Source organism: Manis javanica, chromosome 3 (genome assembly GCF_040802235.1).
Source record: "Manis javanica isolate MJ-LG chromosome 3, MJ_LKY, whole genome shotgun sequence".
Classification (NCBI taxonomy): Eukaryota; Metazoa; Chordata; class Mammalia; order Pholidota; family Manidae; genus Manis; species Manis javanica.
Window position 1 is genome coordinate 195724659 of NC_133158.1, and position 13844 is coordinate 195738502.

Here is a 13844-nt window from a genome sequence, read left to right on the forward strand (position 1 = left end):
CAGGGCATAAATCTGCAAAGAAGTAAAAAGCTAACCTTTGCAAACAATATGGCTTCTCTCTCACTTACCAACTTTACATTTCCCTGTATGGCCCCGGAAGATGACTGGTTAGCCAGAGACGGGTAAGATTCCTCAAGGGAGGAACAACCTAAGACAGGCACAGTCGCAGGGGGGCCATCAGGTGAGAATTTGGGGATCAACAGAGGTGAGGCTCAGAACCTCACCCCCCCTGCTTTGAGAGAAATCTTCTGCATCCGTGGATGTTTTGCTGCCCTTGTCTAGCCTGGATTAATACTTAGTCCATAGGCACACACCTGATCATCTGATCATCTACATTTGCCTTCTTACAGCACTAAACTATGTTTTCTACCTTTATCTTGCATCTACCTACCACTTCAGCATTTTATTAAAAATAAAAATAATAATAATAATAGGAGAAATGTGGGATCAACATATAAATCAAGTACAAAAATCAAATGAATATTCATATTTGACCTGATGGTTTATAGGTCATATTGCATGATCAAAACCGAAAGTTTCTGTGATGACTGCCCTTGTACTGTTCACCATGTAAGAATTTATTCACTCTGTAAGAATTCGTTCACCATGTAAGAACTTGTTCGTTATGCTTCAGAAGATTGGAGACTGACGAGAATTAGGCTTGAGATGGATTAATGATTGTACATTGAGCATTGACCCCCCTATACTGAATTTTATTGTTGTTAACAACCATTTGATCAATAAATATGAGAGATGCCCTCTCAAAAAAAAAAAAAAAGTTAAAAAGGAATATTTCAAGGAAAGTATGGTTTGATTTGAATTGTAGCAGTTAGGGAAAATATATTGCTTAACATGTGTTCCCTCTGCATTTGAAAACTCCATCCTCTCCTCTGTGAATGGAACATAATTTTATTTTTCCTACTGAAAAACAAAAAGTGGATTTAGCCAAATTTCTTGATTCTGCCATATCTGTCTGAGCTGGCAGTCGGCCACAGTGTGCAACTTGATCAATGCCTTGAGGTTACTCCTGTGCATGATTGTAGCAACTATGGTATTTAAAGGTGAACATAGTATGATAAAGAATGAGGGTTCACATGTGATTTTAAATAAATACACTTGATGATAGGATGATAGGAGACATTGATTTCATCCACTGTTAGTTACCAAGCAGCTGTCAAGTCCCAGCACTGACTGACCTCTAGTTACAGGGGAACAGAAGAGCATGGCCCCTGAGTCACGGAGCCATCAGTCCAGAGGGTGAGAAACAGGAGAGTCTTCTCCAAACACGTCTCTGACCAGCCAACCCAGCTCATTTTCACAGGGCCCGAGAGGGAGCAAGGTCAGCGTGCATTGCTCATTTCAGGAGGCCTGGAAACCACCGCCCCCTCCACCAATTAAGTGGCCTAATTGGGTCACATGGACCCATGTTTTTCCTCATTTTGAAAGCATTTGAAACCATTTCTGTCACCTCTTGGAATAATGTGAAAGAGAATTCAGTTACGATGCACTTTGTAGAATATTCTGTTTCTTTTTAGTTTGCTTCTCTTCCTACGTTCTGTTCTAGCGATCACTAGGACCTCAGCAGAGGACGGGCTTGGAGAGGAAAGGGAGCAGGCTCAGGCTAAGCCTCACGAGCCCAAGCATGAAGGCTGTCGGGCACACAGGGCTGACGCCGGCAGGGCAAGCAAGTTGGCGGGGACCGTGCTCTGGGCCACTCAGAGCACTCTGGAACGTTCTCCTTCTTCTGAGAAAATGCTGTACAAATGTGCAGAGTGATGGTAGTAGCAGTAGAGCACTTGGCTCTTTACTGAGAGAGATCAGAATTTTCTCGTGATACCTCCATGTTGAGGAAAGCACGAATAGATGTCTCAGAGGTGGCAGATGGTGACAGTCTCAGCTTTGCCTTCAGAATGCTGATCTTTCACTTTTTGTGAACTTCATATAATTTTTTTTTTTTTACAGAATGAAGTTGGCCTACTGGAGTTCTTCCAAAATGTGATAAAAGAAACTAGGGCAGAGCCAAAAAAAGTGACTAACTGGGTCCTCAACACTTTCCTGGGCTTTTTAAAGCAGCAGAACCTTACTGTGAGTGAGAGGTGAGTGGGGTCTGGGATTTTCTTTCTTCCTTTATAATGAGCCGTGTGCAAGAGCAACCCAAGTGGGGCAGAGCAAATGTTTCGGTCCCCCGTCCCCCCTCAGGATCTCCTGACAAGACACAAGCATCCCCTGTGAGTTCCAAACTCTAAAGCTGCCCTTCACATCAGAAATTCGCCTGTTTGTTCACAGCCCTGACTCCGTGCTGCCCTTTGTGCTGTGCTGGGGCTGGGGCCTGAGAGGAATAAGCCAACAGTCTGGTGGGGATACAGACCTGTGAGAGGACAGTCAGACCTCAGGGTGGCCCCCTGAGCTAGAGATGCCGGGGCACTGGGAATGCTCGAAAGGGGACCCAGCTGCGGGTGGGACAGCAGCCCTTAGAAGGGGCGCCTGAGCCAGGCCCTGAAGAACTAGTGGGGGTTGCTGTGTGCCTAGAGCAGCAGGAGCATTCTAGATAAAGGAAGCCGTCGTGTGCCAGAGACAAGCAGACACGCAGCGGTCAGGGAACCCAGGAACTTGCCTGCTGAGGCAGGTGCGCAGGAAGGGGAAGGAAAGAGCTGCAGAGGCAACCTCATGTTCAGCGTCTTGCTTGCAGCATACATACATGTGTATTACTGTGCCCATGTGGGCCAGTTCACTTCCTCACTTGGCTGCCTGCCAGCAGTGACGTTGCATGAGTTGCCCTCTGTCACCTCAGTTTCTTCTCTGTAAAATGAAAGTGACAGTATGTGCCCCCAACAGTTTTTGAGAAGAAAATACACGATGCTTGCACCTAGTGGACCCTGTTCATTCCTTCTCTTTGCCATGCTGGCATATTAAGTGCCGAAACAATGGCCACCTTCAGCCCCCTAAACGCCTACGACATCTGTTGCCTTTTTGTCTTTCATTACTGTCCTCCCGGCATTGATCTCTTTATTCAGAAACTCCACTCTTTACACTGAAAATCCTGTGCCATTCAGTGAGGGCTGGAGCCATCTGGGAGATTTATGGAGGAGATACAATAGTACCAGAGCCTTCAAGGATGGGTAAACTTGGTGTTGCAGAGGGCTGGGTGACACCTGTGGGGAGCCCAGGTATGAGAACGGCACAGAGCTGGCGTGTCTTTGGACCGAGATGGAGCACAGCCTGTAGGAACAGAGGTGGAAAATGGCAGAAAAGCACAGCTGACAGTGTAGTTGGAGCAGAGTTGGAATATGAGATTGTGGAAAGTTACCCGAGGATTCAGCCATGAATCCAGTGAATAGGTGTAGAACACCGCTCTGCAGTGCACCTGGAGAGGGGGGCAAGACCTGATCCCAGCCCTCAAGGAGCTCTCCAGCTCCTGGGGAGTACTAGACTTGTGCATCTAGACTTGTACTTTAATTCAAGGCAGAACAGGGCAGCAGTTCCTGTTCAAAAGCACACAGTGCAGTGGGGCAGAGCGGAGGGATTCGTTAGCCAGAGGAACCAGGATGGCCCCAAGATGTGCTCTGAGCTTCAGGTGGAAATATAAAACTTAGCTTTAAATTTATGGTTTTCTGTGTTGTTGCCTATGATTCCTAGAGTCACTAAAGTTTAGGTTTGGCAGAGACCTTAGATATCTTCTGGTTTGACTCTTTTCCTTTATTAAACAAGGAAATTGAGGCCCCAAGAGATGAGGGGTGTACCTCAGGTTGCATAACAGACTGGAAGCCAAGTCCCTTGACTTTCAGATCAGTCTCTGCATGTTGGTCCATGAAATTAGGTGTTTGCTTAACAACCCTGCTGGTAGCTTCTAAAGGATCTGAGGTTGATATATTAGCCTGTCAGGCAAACTTGAGTCCCTGGTACTTAACCCAAACAATTCGTAAGCACTAGAGTTTTAAGCACCCAAAGGGCACCCAGTTCTAAATAAAAGTATATTTGGTTGTTCCAAAATCAGGTAAAGAGAAAGCTAAGCAACAGTTCTGTTGTTTTTTTTTAATTGAAATACAGTTGATACGTAGTATTATATTGGTTTTAGGTGTACAACATAGTGATTCAGCTGTTCTGTGCATTATGAAATGCTCACTGTAACTGTAGTTACCAACTGTCACCATACAAAGATATTACAATATTTTTGAGTGTATTCTCTATGCTGTACTTTTCATCCCTGTGACTTAACTGTTTTATAATTTCATCCATCTTTATCACCCCTTCACCTATTTCATCCATCCCCCAACCCCTTCCCTCTGGCAAGTACCTGTTTTACAATTTATGTAGAACAAGAACTGAGGCGCAGCTCTCCTTCCACAGTTAGCTGGCCGGTATATACCAGCCTCACCTTGGAACACACGTTAATGATCGAACCACCTCTGCTGCTAGGCTAACGTTTCCCAAGCTTAAAGCAGCAGGAGCTGCAAAGCCAGCAGCAGCAGCAGTCTCATGACGTACCAGGCAGGGAGCACTCTAGAGGTCAAGTTGGCAGGAACTGATCTCACAAGTTAGCATTCACCTTTATAGACCTCTCAGGAGACTGGTGCTTAAAGGGGCTGAACTTGGCTTTTTAATTATTCCAAGTATATTGCTTTGAATATTGTTTTTTTGTTAATAACTCATTCTAAATTACTATTAATAAGAGGTTTGATTTAGTTGAAAAAGTGGGAATTACAGATTCTCTGAGCAAGTATTTCATGTAAAATCAGGCAAGTGCAACTGGCCAGCCGTCCTGTCCTGCCCTGCTGATGGCGGGAAGATTAGTCCAGCAGTGCATGACATGTGGCGCAGCACCCAGGGACAGGGCTGCAGAAGTCGGGAGCCTTTTAGAGAGAGGTCACTGTGGCAGGCCTTTTTTTATATGGCCCATGAGCTAAGAAGGGCGGTTACCTCTTAAATAAACCAAAACAAAGAATATGTGACAAAGACCATGTGTGGCCTACAAAGCTTCAAAAATTTTCTATCTGCTGCCTTCCAGAAGAAATTTGTGACCCCTGAATTAGAACATGTTTGGGTGAAATGGAGCCTCTTGAGAGGCAGTTGAGTTGAGTGGTAGAGAGAACTGGCCCCTGAAAAAGCAGTGGCAGTCCTGGGAACAGATGGGCTTTCCTCCTTTACCAGACGGTGGTACGGCTGAGAGCCATGCAAGGAAGCGCTGCGCCACTCATCCACAGCGGGCAGTACGTGCGAGAGGGCCAGTTAGGGAGAAGGTAGAGGATCTGGAGGGCCAAGGAGGAGGACTTCTCACTGGGATGCAGCAGGCTGGGCGGAAGCTGCTGTTTGGAACCAGTGATGGGAAGTGCTTTTTTAGGAGAATAGCTTCTGCAGAGAAGTAGGGTTAGAAGCCACATGACACATGATACAAGGGTAGATAGGTAGATAGTAGCCACTAAAGCTAGATGTTTGTTGGTAAAAATAAGGTAAGCCACCAGGCAGAAGCAAGCAACTGCAAGGTCATTCAAAGGCATTTCCAGAATAGGGAAGATCCTAGCATTTATGAAGGTGTGGACTAAAGGCACAGGAGAAAGGAAATTACGCAGCCAAGTGGGACGCATGGGAGTGGAAGGTGATGAGATTAGAGCATGAGTTGGAGGCTTTGTTTGATGGAGGAGGCAAAGGAGAAGGAGAGCACCATAGCCCACCCTGAGTCTTGCATCACGATGTCCTGTGCAGTGGGAGGTGAGAGTGCGTGCTGCGGAGCGGCGTGGGAGGGGGGCTGTGTGGAATGGCTGCTGGGTTGGGGCACAGCAGAGGGCACTGGGAAATGAGCAATGCGACCAAAAAGATCACCAAGCGGCAAGAGTCGCCTGGATGCCCAAGTCCCAATCTTCTTCCAGGAGCTTCTTGTGTCATGTTTAACAGAAACAAAAGGGGGAATTTGACCTAAAATGAGTTTGGGGATTGAGATGGGCAGCCCTTTTCTCAGGTACCAGTGTGGGGGTATGAGGCTGTAGAGGTGTCAGGGTGTCTGCCCATGGAATCCAGCTGGAGATGGGGTTGTGATCCTGAAAGAGCTCTTAAGAGACGGGATGAAGTTGGGAGATTGGAAAGATTCCATTTCCCCTCCTGTGTAGATCCGCTGGCCGTGGGGGATTGGAGACTGGCCCGCAGAGCTAAGCCTACATACAACGTCAGATTCTTCTTCAGTGGAGACGCATTAACTGTCCAGAAACCAGTAACCCCTGAGAGCAACAAATTAGTAGTTGTGCTTCTGCTGCCATTGTGTTCTACATCTGACAGTTCATTTATTGACCTAATGAGTGGGGCCTTTCAGGTCAGTGTTAGAGGTACTGATCTTTGTCATTAGCCCTGGCATATCCAGAATTAGTATATGTAGTATATGAGATATCCCTGTTTGTGGGAAGAAGTCTCTGACACAAATATTATTGACTTACTACATGTCAAGCATTGTGGGTATAAAAAGATTTGAGAATTTGATTGAGAAATCCCAGGAGCTATTAGGTCACTGGAGGTATTTTGTAGTACCTTTGTGACTTGACTGTTGAATTCAGGTCATGAGATGAAAGGCAGAGTATTTTTAGTTGTGTCCTATTTCTGTCCCTCTCTGTCCCCTCATCTCTGATATCATCGACTCAGCTGGGAATGGGGACACTTCCTTTGCATGCTGTTGAAGTACAGTTCATCCTCAGTGCCTCTTACGGATTCCACAGTCTGTACTCTAATTGACCACTGTATTTTCTAAGTTTGCAGAACATCAAGAACATGAATTTTTAAAACAACTTTATTCTCTGTGACTTTTCTAAAAATTGTGCAAAGGGTATCAGTTTATTTCCCAGCTTTCTGCCCCTCTTCTGATAAACAGACACTTTAAGGATGATGGGCTGCCTCAGTGTGTTGAATGAACAACCCTACTGAGATCTCACTGTACTTGAATCAGTACAGTTAGAGCTGGTGAACTTGCATTCAGTTGGTTTGGAATTCAGGAAATTGGTTTAGGGGCTAAGCAGTAGTTTCCTTTTTATTCTCTAAAGCTTACAAATAAATTGATAGTGAATGATGGGAACTGAAACTTAAATAGAAGGTATTTTCAAGTGGTGTTAAGCATTTCAGAAGCTTTCATTTACACAGACACACTAATGTGCTATTTATAAGTCATCCTGTCTATTTAAAACTAGTCCCCTAATGACTTCAGATAGCACTTCATTGGCCTAGTTGCTGTATGTATTTAAAAGTAGCAAAACCACGTATTTTCAAAGAAAGAGTCTGTCATTCTTGTCTTTTCACTAATCTAGGCCCGCACCCCCCACTCCTACCCACAAATGTGAATTAATGACATGGCCACTTATATCATGAGATCTTAGCAAATAAGTTATGTCCCAGAAGTATAGATACAGTGGATTCTGGGCCCTTCGGGGCCCAGAAAGCTGCTGTGAGCCACAGAAGAGAACAGAGTCTGCAGAGACATGAGGATGGCTAACGACATGGTTGGTGGTCATTGCGTTCCCTTACAGAAAAGCTTGTACAATTAAAAAGAATTTATATTTGCACAAAAGTATTCATAAAAGTGGCTTTGTTTGCTGTTTTCTTTGAAGTAATTTTTAGACTAATCTTTTAGTCAAAAATATTTAATTACTGGGTTTTTTCTTTTCTCGTCATGGCTCATGAATTTTGCAGCCACCTCCTTTTTTTTGACTAATTAAACTGAGCAGTTGTCTGTTGCTACAACTTCTGCCAAACAGCTGTTGTTGTTGGGTGGAAGAATAAAGAAAAACAACACTAATCCCCAAAACTTGTTATATCCTAAAATACAAATAAATAAATAAAGCCCATTGGCCTGTTGTTTTCAGTCCTGGGTGTGGGTTTCCTATGAAATCAAGTGCCTTGATTCTGCGTGACCGTCAGTGGATACACTGACACGTGGGATGTAAATATGTTTTCTCTCTTCTGGGGGCCCGCTAGCCCTGTCACGCCATCGGCACTGGCTGAGCTGCTCAACCTGCTGGACAGGAAAGCAATTTCTTCAGCCGCAGCTAAACAGGTATGTCTGTGTTACCTAAATCTTCTGACTGCTCTGCTCACCTAATATTTTATGTAAAACTCAAATGCCATCGCCAACTAAATTTCATAATTGAAGTATTAAGTGCTTGTAAGTGCTATTTTTATACTGAAAAGTAGAAATATTTTATTTAGCAAATGAGTAAAGCCAGTATGTGTGATGCCCGTAATTTGCTTCTCATCTTTGCTAACCAGGTGGAAGAGTTACTGTTGGGCTTTGCCCAGAATGTTTCCCAAACCCTGGTTTATGTGAAAAGGCTGGGGTCCTGCAGCTTGTGCAGGCTTTGGACTGTGCACACTTCCCCTGGGCCCTGCACGGCTGGCAGCAGGTCAGGTGGGCGCTGCTCCCAGCCCTCGGGTGCCCGCTCCCGTGGCCTCCGTGGCCTCCCAGCCAGTACCAGGAGCTTGTTTGTATTTGTTGCACGGCCACCCACCAAAAGGCAGTCTTTTCAGCAAGGAAGGTGAGGTCAGACGGACTGCCTCACAATGAGCAGATAAAATTTCGACATGTGCCCAGTGTGTGAAAACTCAGAAAAATGGCATTGTCATCAAAGGTGGCCTTCTGTCTCATTTCCATCTCTACCTGACAGTCAGGTGGGTGAAAGATGCCTGGAATTCAGGAAACTCTTAGAAATAAGTACCCAGAAAAATGAACACACAGGCAGCTGCCTGATCTCAACTTCAGATAGCACAGCTGTCAGTGCTTCAGCCAGAAACGTAATGTTATTTTAATGGTGCCTTTAGCATTTAATATTTATACACATTGACAGTCAGGGGCAGGTTACAAAGTGAGTCTTTGCAGAAGCGACTCCTTTTGGCTAATTATGAGGCACCATAGAGCATACACCAGCTCTGTGCTGAGAAACTGCAAATGGGAGCTAATAAAGATTCTTTACCCACCACCAAGCGAGGCCATCAGCTACAGGGACCCCGCCACACTTAGGAGAGGGTTTTGGTTGCCTGGATGCCAGCGGAACACAAGTGTTTATGACAGTGCTCAGCACTAGCAGGAAGATCGAATGGCCTGAGGGCAGAAATACATACATGTATTTACACACACACAAGAGTAGATGAATTGTAGTGTTTGGAATGAAAAGGGGGGGAAATCTTCCTCTTTCCACTCATCCTGCCCCACCAATGACAGAAAAGAAAAAACCTGGTGCAGTGAATGTGATAGGTTCTGTGGGAAGAAATGGGAAATGCAAGAGGATGTCGACAGCTGGGTTCATATAGCGCGAGAGGCACTTTTGGATTCTGTCAACTTGCAGCATGTTTAAAGGAGATGGCGTGAATCCTAGTTTTTGTGAGGCAAACTGAAATAAGTTTGATTCGAAAGGTGTGTTAAATGCGTGCTGCATAGGGAAATCTCCCTTATATATCATTGCCTTGGGATTTTGCTTTTTTTATTTTTCTACTTCATTTTCTCTTTTTAAGAAAATCACTTGTTGACTTTCTGGTGGGGAAAAAAATGGTATTTGTTAATTATAAAGAATTTAATGCATAAAAATGTAAATATTTTAGAATTCTGCCACCTTGAAAATAACTACCATTCATTTGGGTGAACATCACCCCAGGCATCTTTCCATGCTTATATATCATCAGAAAGATGAATTGATGGGATGGGTAGACATGAAGTTAAAGAAGTAAAGATTTTTAAAAAGTAAGAGGTTATGACATACTATTTAATAGTTTTTTTATGGACTGTACATTTCATTGGTTTTAGTATATTCACAAAGTTGTATAACCATCAGCACTAATGAAGGAATATTTTCATCACCCCAAAACACAAGCCCTGCCCTCATTAGCAGTCACTCCCCCTAACCTCTCCCCTAGGTAGCCACTAATCTACTTGTTGTCTCTATGGATTTGCCTCTTCTGGACATTTAATAAGAACGGACTCGGACAATATGTGGCCTTTCGTGTCTGGCTTCTTTCAGTGAGCATAAGGTTTTCAAAGTCCATCTATGTTTCATCGGTATTTCATTCCTTTTTATGGGTAGAGAATATCCCATTGTACCTATATATCACATTTTTGTCCATCAATGAATGGACATTTGGGTATTATGAATACAAGTTTTTGAGCATATGTTTTCAAATTTCTTGGGTATATACCTTTAGGAGTGGAATTTCTGGGTCATATGATAATATTACAGGAGACAGGTTCTTGGTCTTGTTGTGAGAAAGAATTCAAGGACAGACACACAAAGAGGCTGAACATTGAAAGTTTATTTGGAAAATAAAAGTTCAGAAAAAGATGAGTGTGTGCCCCAACAGGGAGGGCAGACCCAGAGGGCGGTCACACTGAGGAGACAATAGGGAGGCTTTTTTATATCAAGGGAGATGAATAATCACCAAGTGGGCTTAGGTTTCAGAGGGAACAGGTGGAGGTTTATCGGAGTTCGCGCTTGCTCCACCCTCACATTGGGCGTAGGGACTTTTGGCTATACTAGGTCTCCATTGGAGCTGGCACATACAGAGGTATGATTTTTACTATGTTAATAACAGGGGCATGATTTTTTTTTTATGGATTTTGGGGTGAAGTTTGGGTCAGTTTCTCCTCTATGTTGGAACTAACCGGTGTTGGCCAGTCTTTTACCTATATTCTCACCACATCCCATGAGAACAGCTTACACAGAATGTGTACAATGTAAGCAAGCATCTAGCTAGATGTAAACACTGGCTGAAGCCCCACTCCCTCTCCCTTTTATGTCCGGCTGTCCACTTATCTAACAGTAATTGCATGTTTAACATTTTGAGAAACTGCCAGACTGTTTTCCAAACAGGCTGAAACCACTTTACATTCCCATCAGCATTGTATGAGGGTTTTCCAATTTCTCTGCATCCTTGCCAACATTTGTTATTGTCCTAGTAGATGTAAAGTGATATCTCCCTGTGGATTTGATTTGCATTTCCCTAACGACTAATTACATTGAGCATCTGATTTTTATAGTGTGCTTTTTTTAAAAAAAAAATACGTGTTACAATTAGTTTTTACTAAATTTAACAGAAGAACCCAATAAGGCCTTGGGTTTTAGAAACTGAGCCAGAGGGTGCTGCAGCAGAGCAGAAGGGCTCTGGAGCTGCTGGTTGCTGGTGTTCCCGCCGACAGAACACGGGGTTCACTCATGGTCACGTGACCAAGAGATGGGGGAGAAAAGACTGAGAGACTGACTGCTAAGATTGACAGGCAGGAAGAATCGTCCTGTTGGGAGAACGCACTGATTTCTAAAAAAAATCTCCCACTTATGTCTAATTTATTACTAATCCCTCACTCTCCACCTGTCTTTCGCTGGCATCGTTGCCCGTTATTTTCGCCCCTTACCCCCTGCACTGCACCTTTCTCCAGGAGTCCCAGCAGCGCTTCTGAGATTTCCATGCCTTAGCCCTTCATCATGGGGTTAGGAGGTTGCTGCCATGAAGCAGCCCTATTTTTTGGAAACAGAAACTCAAAGATGGTTTATCATCATGAGCAACCTCCTGGTAATTGTACACTGGCTCCCTAACTAGCAGCGGGGTTCCCTGACAGGACCCAGTTCTGTGATGGAAACCTCCTCCCCTCACCCAGGACAGGGCTCACAGCCTCCCAGCTGTCGGCCACAGCTCACCTGCAGACGGCATCCCAGGATCCCCAGCCTCCTGTGACCCTGAGGCCCTGGTTGTCCAGTCTGCTAGCTGCCCAAGATAGCTGTGGTCATGTGACCCACTCTCTCCTGAGGATGGCCCAGTTAGTGTTTCTAGGGCAACCAGGATGGATTGGGTTCCAAAGAGATGGAAAGCGAATTGTAACATGCTCTTGTCTACTCTGGGGTCTGCTTTAAGCTGAAATCACTAAAAACCTTTCAATTGGGAAAAGTTAACTCGTCATGCAGTAAAACTCTTAGAAATAGTGTGATGTCTTTTTCTTCCTTGCAGTGTTTCAGTTCTTTGCATGTTTTGCTGTGTCCGGCTTCTCTTAGGCCTTAGGTTGATGCTTGTGCCTTTCTAGAAGAATGACCCTCCACGGTAGCTGCCTTTTGCCTAGTGGGGACCCCTGTCTCTGACTGCTGTGGCTCCCTCCCTGCCATCCCCCTTGGACAAGTCTTTCCTCTACGCGATGACCCTAAAAACCCTCGGGCAGGCAAGGATCCTGACTGCTTTCCTTCCATCCTTCCTTTCAGATACTTTAAAAATAGCTTTGGCCACACACAGCTGGGTGGTAGTTAAGAGGGTATGTGAGTTTGGTCCCCAGGGAACTGAAGCCCTTTCTGCCGCATGTGTCTGTCAGAGCTGGCACCAGTGGTCTGAGTGTGCTGTGGGGCTCCCAGCTTGTGTTACCCATGCTTTCAGTGGCCATTTGTTAACACAGCACTAGGAATCCCTTGTTATGTATGTTTGCCTTGGGTGGGAGCAGCAGGACCTGGGAGCGCAGCCTGACAGAAACAATTGCACTTCGATAGCACTTCCCAGGGTGGCGATTAAACACAGACAAAGCTGAGGATTTATGCTGCAGCACGAGGCTGGCAGTCACAGAGGCCATTATGTTTGCGGCAAGAGGGCCAGGGAAGCCCTGCAGAGTCTGGCCTGGAGGTGGGCCCGCCCCCCTTCAGTGGCCCCCACCCTGCTGGGCTCCAGCCAGGAGTGTGTGATCTGTGTCTTAAATAGGCATGAGCAGAGGGTTAGACAACTGGAGTCGACTGTGTCAGCCCAGGGGGCTGGATCTGGCCACTTGACTAATTTAGGAAGTTAATAAGCTGATGTGTTCTAGCTCCAGGAGTGGAGAACACTCCAGCCTCCAGGCTCCTGTTTGTTCCTGGAGGCTGCTGAAATATGTTTCTCTGCTGTCGCTGCTCCGGACCTCCACCACCCACCCCACTATGTCTCAGGGAGCAGCCAGCCTCTGTGCATTTGAAAGCATCCATCCTAGCATTGTCCTGCTTTTCCTTCTGAATGCTGTGGTTTGGCAGGGATCCCTGGGCTGCTTCACAGCGCCTCTGTTCTGGTTAGTTTGGCTCAGGCAGCTCCAACCAGTGTTTGAGCCTGTTGGGTCCCAGCCACACTCAGTGCCATGCAAACACTGACCTCCAAGCCGGCCTTCTCAGGTCTGCTCTGCTTTCAGCCACAGTGGCCGTAGCAGGCAGGAGAAGATGTGGGGCTGGGAATGGCCCCCGGGACTGCCGGGCTTGCCACTTCCAGGCCCAAGATGCCAGGAACATCCATGTCTACTGAGCTCTCTGCCTCTTTGCCCTGTAAAGAGTTGCTGTGTAACTTTTATAAGCAAGTCATTCAGGTGATTTCAATTTTAGACCAGAGATGTGGATCTTTCTTGAGATCCCCACTCTCTCTTCCTGAATGTTGGATGTTTTCAACTAGGAACTCTTAGAACACTGCAGATGAAGAGAATAAACACTGGCCAACATCCAATACCTACCAATATGGAATAATTTAAATTATGAAAGATACATTTATTAATATGGGAAGTACTTCTGTAATAACTGAGACAAGAGCAGGTCTCAAATTGTACGTGTGTTACGATCACAGGTATGTTACAGAAAAGAAGGAAAAAGACACCAAAATACTAACACTGATTTTCTTGGGGGAATGGAAATACAGGGGATTTCTTTTTATCTTTTATTTCCTTATTTTCTACAGTGAACATACAGATGTCGTACAGATATTTTAGTTTGAAGTGTACCATATAGTGATTCAACATTTATATACATAACAAACTGCTAGCCACAGTAAGTCTAGTTACCATCTGTGACCACACAAAGTTATCACAATATTATTGACCATATTCCCTATGCTATACTTTACATCTCCAT

The 13844-nt window shown here is 45.1% G+C and overlaps 1 protein-coding gene across 11 annotated transcripts in view; it reads left to right on the plus strand.

The window, feature by feature from the left end:
• Nucleotides 1–13844, plus strand: part of GATB (glutamyl-tRNA amidotransferase subunit B) — a 122342-nt gene that overhangs the window by 63019 nt on the left and 45479 nt on the right. For 5 of the 11 annotated variants that reach the window (XM_036998593.2, XM_036998586.2, XM_073232585.1 and 2 more), the window contains exons 10-11: nucleotides 1963–2096; nucleotides 7948–8026. In XM_036998593.2, coding sequence (XP_036854488.1) covers nucleotides 1963–2096; nucleotides 7948–8026 — 213 coding nt within the window. Of the gene's footprint in view, nucleotides 1–1962; nucleotides 2097–6101; nucleotides 7860–7947; nucleotides 8027–13844 lie in introns of those variants that run through there. The other 6 variants (XR_012129615.1, XR_001855324.3, XR_001855177.3 and 3 more) reach the window with 2 other exon arrangements.